Genomic DNA, 8,126 nt, shown 5'->3' with positions numbered 1-8,126 from the left:
CGTGTATGCATGTATGCATGTATGCATGTATGTATGTATGTATGTATGTATGTATGGGTGCGTGCGTGCGTGCGTGCGTGTGTGTGTGTATATGTATGTATGTATGTATGTATTTTTGCACGTATGGATGGATGGATGGGTGGATGGATAGATCTCAAACAAATAAAGTGTTTAATTTTCTTCCATGAATTTAAAGATCAGTTGTGTTCATATGAAAAGTGGATGTTCTCCGACGTTATAGAGGAGTAGACACCACAGGGCCTTTAGCTTCGGTGGAAACACTATCGAAAAACATCGCTCTAGAGAAGAAACGATAACTAAAGAAGTACGAGAATTTGTGTAACAGAGATATAAGCATGCACACGTAGGTTCAGAGATTAGATGTACACTGCAATAACTAATTCTTCTGTTACGGTACATTTCACCATTTAAACGTTGACACGGGAGTTCTATTTCGTTCCACGCTTGACCTGAAATGAAACGCTGTCTTTTTGCGAAATGTATATAGTTTGAAACTCACACCTTTGGGTGGAAAATTACCGACTGAATGACAACGATTACCTGAACAAGATCTCGCCTTTGTATCAACATGCCTCGGGTTGTTTACTGTTACTGTATAAACAAAATGCAAAATGCCGCCTTGGCGACCCGAAAAGAACCAAGGGCGTCTTTGTTCTCGATGCCATACAACAATAGCGAATTTAATGCCAGTTTGAGGCCTGTTGTGACGTGTCCTCATTTATCTAACTTATCGTAGACAAGTAACTTAATTTAAAGTTTACTTTAACCATTTTAAAGCTAGGTAAACAGAAAAGTGTGGTATTTGAAGTATTGATCATCCGTGAATGAGTGTTTGACTGACTGATTGAGTGTGTGTGTGATTGAGTGTTTGTCTGAGTGAGCGAGTGAGTGAGTGAACCATTTTAAAGTTAGGTAGACAGAGATGTGTGGTATTTCAAGTGAATGAGTGATTGTTTAATTGATTGATTGAGTGTTTGACTGAGTGAGTGAGTGAGTGAGCGAGTGAGCGAATGAGTGAGTGAACCATTTTAAAGCTAGGTAGACAGAAGAGTGTGGTATTTCAAGTATTGATCACCCGTGATTGATTGATTGATCGTTCGATTGATTTAGTGGAGTTTTCAACAGGTCATCAAGAATCACATTAACGCCTAATCTCTGAAATAAACATATTTTCAGCAAAATGCCACTTCTGAAGATCTTCAGAAAATGAAATGAAAAAGACTTTCGACACGTTTATCTCTGTAAATACATTAATCTAGACGCCACAAATATATAGACAACAAGGTGAAATTGGCTTCACACGTTGAACCCATCTGAAGAATCGAACCCTTGTCTTCGGCGAGACGAGCGATCCCTGTATGCCCTAGGTTACCCTACCGCTTGGATTGTTTGTGTTACACGCATAAGATATTGACCCACTTTTTATGCTGTACCTTCGGAACGAGTATATTGTAATGGCTATCATTAAATCATGAAACCTCGCCATTTAGTTCTCTACTACCACAGATTATGCTGCATGAACGATTACTTCACATGAAAGCTTCAGCCCGGCACGCTCATCCCCAATCCGGATTAGGAAGGGTCTTGACCAACCTATGACTGAAAGAGGATGAAGGATGTCTATGCTTGCTGATATTGTTGATGCATGTCAACCTTTTCCAAGAGCGTGGATTGGTACTCATGGTGTCAGTAACTGGATTGTCATGACCAAAATCATTTACTGATAAACCATCATTACATGACTGAACTGTTACTGAAAAGTGGGCCAAGTACAATGGAAGCTGTCTAAACCGGCAATCATTGGGACTGAAGAAACAATCCGGTTTAGACACCATGCCGGATTGTAGAGCTGGTGATAAATTTTTCATTCCACGGACGGGACCGAGATTTTATGCTGGTGTTCACAACTTGCCGGATAGGTCAGATGCCGATTTTGCCAGCTTCCACTATATTCATGTTTGACTGACCCATACATTGTGATGATACAGAATGAAATACAGTCCGAATTACCGGGGTGAAGCTATGCTGGGATATACTGTCGTTACGATGACGCCATGTAATTGGCAAGGGTTAATTGAGTCGCATTCGGACAGTTGCAGGGTCTTGTTTTGGCATGTTATTTCCCGTGTTAGTGCTGTGGTAACTGGGACAGATAATGATCGCCTACACTTGCATGCAAGTTCACAGTTAAACATATAAATATAAACAGTGATATCTATGTACCGCTATTGTTCATAAAGGTATCTGAGGTAACCATAGTAACGGTATATACAAAAGCAGAATCAAAATATTGTTAAGAACCAAGAAAATATGCAATCCTTCAGGGTAAAGAATCATAAATAAAAGAATCATTATGGCGAACCATAAATAATCTTTAGCTAGCAAATGCCTGCTACGAATACTAGTTGTGAGAAGTGTCATTTGAATAAATTGAGTTTAGTTTTAGGACGTCTTTAGCAATTTTAGCGATATCACGTCGGGGACACCAGAAACGGTCTCCACACATTGTACCCATGTAGGGCATCGAACCCAGGCCTTCAGATGACGAGCGAACTCTTTGAAAATTAGGCTACCCCACGGCCCCATATTAGAACAAGACCTGTCTTAAATGGGGGAGTTTGTACATACGCAGAGTCACATTCGAGTGTTCACTGTCGTTTAATAATGCTTTAATAATGCACGGCAATATTATTGTCACTTTTTAATGGTTCTGGTTAAACAGTCCTGAAAACTATAAAACTATATGTCCTCAAGTCTTACACTTCCACACTCGGTCTCCCTGTACCATAGTGCGCTGGCATGCTTTATTTCTGTTTCTTTATATGCAGTGTTCAGTAAATGCTCTAAAACACGACAGCGTACACCTTTACAAGTGCGTTCCTGTTAATCTGAGATCTTTCATTCCACAGAGCTCTCTGACTACATCTGAACGAAACCAACTGATTGCATCTAAATGGACCTATTTAATCATAGCTAACTAGGACGCATTGGGTTTTGGAGGAATCCGTGTCGCTATCAAGTTATGAGATCATTGCGATGCTCATATCTCATTCGAGCGCAGGGTCCGTTTCTACAAAGCGACTGTAGTGCGAAGATAATCGCAACCGATTTACGGTTGTCTTAGAACTTCAAAGGATTGTCTGGTCCAGATTCGGTTATTTACAGATCGGCACCATATTACTGAAATAGTGTTAAGTTAATAGTGAATAATGCATCGAACCTACGACCAAATATGTCTAGCATGCTGTGCCTTATACGACTTGGTGACCTGTGCTCCCACCCCACCTCCAGACCCACCCCACACGACCCCAACCCCTGACCCCACGCTCCTACATTCCACATGCGTCCTCCCGCCGCACCACAAGACTCTTCCCATGCAATAACTTGTAACGTGATTTTATACCCTTTAGAACTATAACTTCAATTGCTTTGAAGTAAATATACGTAGAGACTTTTCGTGGTGTAGTCAATAGGGGTTCTTCCCACCCCTGTCATTCTAAACACATTGAATGATTGCATTTATTTTCCTCCCGATTACCATTGTACATAAGGACATGAAAACAAGGATCGTCGGAGATCAGTCATTGTGTCTGAGTCCGAAAAGCATGTCAAACTACAGCTAATATTTCAGGAAACAAACTCCATGTCACCGACATGAGTCGTAACTAACACCAGTTTGCACACACGCGATACTGTACCCGACGCCACCTCGCTGTCTTTCCCAGCCTCTACATAAACATGTGTTCTTAAGTTGAACGATTTCTGAGTTGGCCGTAATATGCTAAAATTAGTACGCGGTATATGATGATTTGGATAGAAGAGGAAAACCCAGTTACGTGTAGCTTTATTAGGCCAGCCTTGTTCCTTGTCCGCAGTCACTCGTGGTATAAACACACGACCAGCTGCCACTGCTAGCAGTTGCCTTCAGCCAACGTCCTGCCGCACTCGCACCGACTTAAAGCGACCGTCAGGTAGGTTTCGTTGTATCATCCTGCCTTGTGAAAGGGTATGGGCAGGTTAAGCTTTCATTTAGTTTAAACTAACGTCACTGACATTTGCTTAATATCCTTTGTTCAAAACGCTAGTGCAGCGGTCGTTACATGTCGCAGGATATTTGTATTAAGAATTAGTGCTTTTGTTTTTTTAAATTGTTGATATATTCACATGTTGAAACGTTCTGGCTTAAGAGACTGGTCTCTGTTTGAACGCTTCACAAAAACACTGTGGGAGTTCTGACAAAAGGTATTGTTTGCTTGGACTGATGTGATCGTCTGAAAGAAAAAGATCGTCTTTTTGTTTGACATCAAAGTTTCCCCTTATTTTATTGAACTTGTAAATATATAATCCTTTCTTCAGAAAATTGAACTATTTAGGTTATGTTCAATGGGTCGGTGTCACTGACAATACATTTAAGTGTTTGAAAAATAATATTGACTTTAATCTTACACTATCTATTGCAGATGTTCGAAAATGTCGTCCCTCGTGGAAAATCGTGCCGCTTTGGGGCGCAAGAACAGCTGCAAGGCTCTTTATTTCCTAGATACTTCGTGGCGAAAGTCTGATCGGTGGAAGGTGTACAAAGGTCATACAGGCGGCATCAATGGCGAGATGACAACGTTGTGTGTTAAAGTATACAGGGACGATTACTTCGATGAAGCGGACTGCGATTATATCATTGAAATGTATCAGAACATCCAGAATTTGGCCGAGAAGTTCAACCAGCAACGGGCACGTGATACACTTAAAATACGAGTCATTGTTCCCCAGAAAGCTATAATTGATAGAACTGCTGCCTTCCATAATCTGAAAGGGAGGACGAGACGTCTGAGCAGAGATGAATGGGTTTTGGTGCATGAGAAGATAGACAGGATGAGGGCATTTGTAACGGAGCAAGGCAAAAGCCGTTTGTCTGATGAAATCCTGGAAGCGTTCATACATTTCACGTTTCACGAGACGAACGGGGAACTCATCGTGAGCAAGCTTCGTGGATCAAAATCGAAAAATGGATATGTGTTGTCTTGCCCACGCGTTTATCAAGACGAGGGCAACATCAAGAAGGTTCTTTCCAACCACCAGTGTAACGACATCTGCAGAAACTACAGAACTCTGTCAGTTCCACCAGTAACTGAATGTGTTAATCCTCCTTTGATGCCATCAGCACCTCCTCTTTGTGTCGACTCCGACAGCGAAGACGATGTGTTCCAGACACCTTGTTCTCCTAGTGAGGAGGACCTCCAGTTCAAGTTGCACCTGGACAACATGAACCAGTACTATGCTGTTCCATATGGAACACCAAACCCTCTCTTCTCTCCCAATGGACATGACACTTCCTTACCGCCCCCATACTCATCCACTTGTCCCGATGGACACAGAGTGTCAATATCTGGTCAGTGCTGTGATTTAATCGCCAAGCGGGATCTTACGAACAATAACAGCATGTTGGTTCTTGCAGATAGCGCAGCATTGCAGCAGTCATGTAATATGAACTCCTATTTCTTTTGCTGAACTGTTTCATTCCTGGCTCGAGTGGGTAAAATGTGACATTGTTCCGCCTGTTTGCATTTACAGAACTCATAATCGCCCAACCACTTGCAGGTGTTACCGCCTTGGTTCTAGCAAGGAGCACAACTTCAGCTGACACTTTGTTGCTCTGTTCGATGGTTATACGTATGTTAAATGACACTGAGAGAAGGTACACCATGCTGCTTATTTGAAGTGAGTGCTTTTGCTGATCTCTGAAATGTTGTGCCGTGTTGGTAAATGCTGACAACGATTGGACGAACACCACAGCTGCATATTGTTTCATATTTATACTCTGTATATGTTATTAGAGTTGATAGAAGAGAGCACTGCTTTTTTACAAAAAGATATATCGTGCTGTGAATATGAGAATGCGAGAATATGATGCTATTATTTTTTATTTATTAGACATGGAAATTTCATATGAAACTCTAAGCGTATTATTGCTCTTTTGAACCAGGTTGTTACACTAAATGCAATTATAATTATTTTTCGCCTGCAAAACGTGAAGTTTGAAACAGATTTATTAGTAAACATCTCATAGCGATTTACATACGTAGAACGGGACTGAAGCATTATATACCAGGATATTAAAGATGTTAAGTCACAAAATCAAAACTAAGAACATGAGCAAATAATCAAAGTGTTCTTATAAGACACATTACATGTTTATTAAGAGCGCAAGCAATGCCAAAGATGCTCAAAATATCAAGTCGCACTGATGATAAAGTTTGACAGATAAGGAATAGGAAAATTGAAAATGTTGAGGAATACGCTTCCTGTTTTAATGACACGGAATAAGAAAATAGAAAATCTTGAAGAATACAATTACTACAATGCACTTAGTGGGTGACGCCTGCCCCGGGAGACAGGGCATGGGCCGATAGTAGTGGGGCTACGGAGACAATGATAAAAAAATTTGCCTTTTACCCCTTGAATCACTTATTGTTTCCTGTTGTAAATCATGTTGTCCTCTAAAACCCATTTTTGAGCGGATATGAAAATTTGAAATGGATCACCTTGTCACTTTTTGTAATTTATTAGGTCCCTGAAATATTTTATAGATTTGTTATTCTTAAAGCAAAGCTGTGATAAGGCGTTTGTAAGCTGTGAAGTGGTTGAAAGCGCTAGGTAATTGATCATTCTTGTACTGACACAGAAAGTCCGAATTTTATCGGTGATAAATCAAACTAGAATGAAAGAAGTTAATTGGACGTATGTATGTGTATGTGTGCGTGCATGCGTGCTTGCGTACGTGTGTGTGTATATATATACGGTGCTTTTTTGTTGTTTTCTTTTGTACAAACTGTGTTTTGGATACACAATTTTTAAGTGTGTTGGCAATAAATACAGCATAACACATCTCTGTTATTTTGAAATTTTGCATTTACGTATAATTGCTTCAGGCAAGGATGGGCCGTGAGGTAGCCAGCGGTTAATGCGTTCACTCATCACACTGAAGACATGAGTTCGATTCCCCATGATCACATATGTACAGCGGGTGAAGTCCTTTTCTCATGCTCCCCCGCCGTCATATCGTTAGAATATTGCTAAAGGCGGCTTAACAACCAACTCACTTACATTGTCAGGGACATTTGATTTTTAGTCCACAGTTTTGGAAATCGAACCAGGAATGTGGTTATCATTATGTCAGCAAGGGAGGCAATTCCTTTCGCGAACCCCATCACGAATATGACAAAGATAGTGATAGTCAACAGGTTGATACAGTCACAGGTCCGAAAATGACAAAGACGGACAGTCAGAGACGCGCATATGACAAGTATGTACATAGTGACTCGAATATCACAAAGATGGACAGAGTCAAAGATCAGAATAGGACATAGTGTTCTACCACTGAAATGGTGACTCCATTATGAATAGATCAGAAATGCTTCGGCGTCTCATGAGGGCTGGGTTTGAAACATTTTAGGCGTGCCAAATCCGTTGGTTCGAATCCGATACTAACTACAGATACTAAATGGTATGATGTACGTACAGTGCTTGTGAAACGATCAGCTTTCCTGCATCGGGAAAGCTGAATGAATAAACGAATAAGGAAAAAAAGTGAAAAGATCACTCATACTCATCCATACACATTCACACCAACTGGAACTAGAAGTTTTATCAATACCCCTACTAATGTGACACTCATTAAGGAACGTGCTTGCAACGTGCTATTCCGACCTGGCGGGTTTGCGGCAATAACCCACTGACATAACATACAACAGTTGAATATGGATATCCACTCCTGAAGACGAATAACACTTGTACTTGTTTATGCTGTAATGGAGAAGACCAGGCAGGTTAACAACAAGCACCGTTATGTGCCTCATCGATGTCATGTACCATTTGTCCACAGCATTAAGGAGCGGTAGGGTAGCCTTACGGTTAAAGCTTTCGCTTGTCACATCAAAGACCCGGGTTCGCTTCCCCGAATGGACACAATACGTGAAGCCCATATATGATGTCCCCTGCCTTGATATTGCTGGAACATTGCTAAACGCGGCGTAAAATCATACTCACGCGCTCCCTCCCTCACACAGTATTTTTACTATTACTACTGCACAGTTCCATATCCACCTACC

The 8,126-nt window shown here is 41.0% G+C and overlaps 1 protein-coding gene across 1 annotated transcript; it reads left to right on the top strand.

The window, feature by feature from the left end:
* The first annotated feature begins 3,722 nt into the window (after positions 1–3,722).
* On the top strand, positions 3,723–6,903 carry LOC137258803 (uncharacterized). Its single transcript, XM_067796495.1, has 2 exons — positions 3,723–3,992; positions 4,482–6,903. The coding sequence occupies exon 2, from the start codon at positions 4,492–4,494 to the stop codon at positions 5,524–5,526; it is 1,035 nt and encodes a 344-aa protein (XP_067652596.1). The 5' UTR covers positions 3,723–3,992; positions 4,482–4,491; the 3' UTR covers positions 5,527–6,903.
* The last annotated feature ends 1,223 nt before the right edge of the window (positions 6,904–8,126 follow it).

This window comes from Haliotis asinina, chromosome 12 (genome assembly GCF_037392515.1).
Source record: "Haliotis asinina isolate JCU_RB_2024 chromosome 12, JCU_Hal_asi_v2, whole genome shotgun sequence".
NCBI lineage: Eukaryota > Metazoa > Mollusca > Gastropoda > Lepetellida > Haliotidae > Haliotis > Haliotis asinina.
Note: the sequence above shows the minus strand (reverse complement) of the source record. Positions and strands in the feature narration are given on the sequence as shown.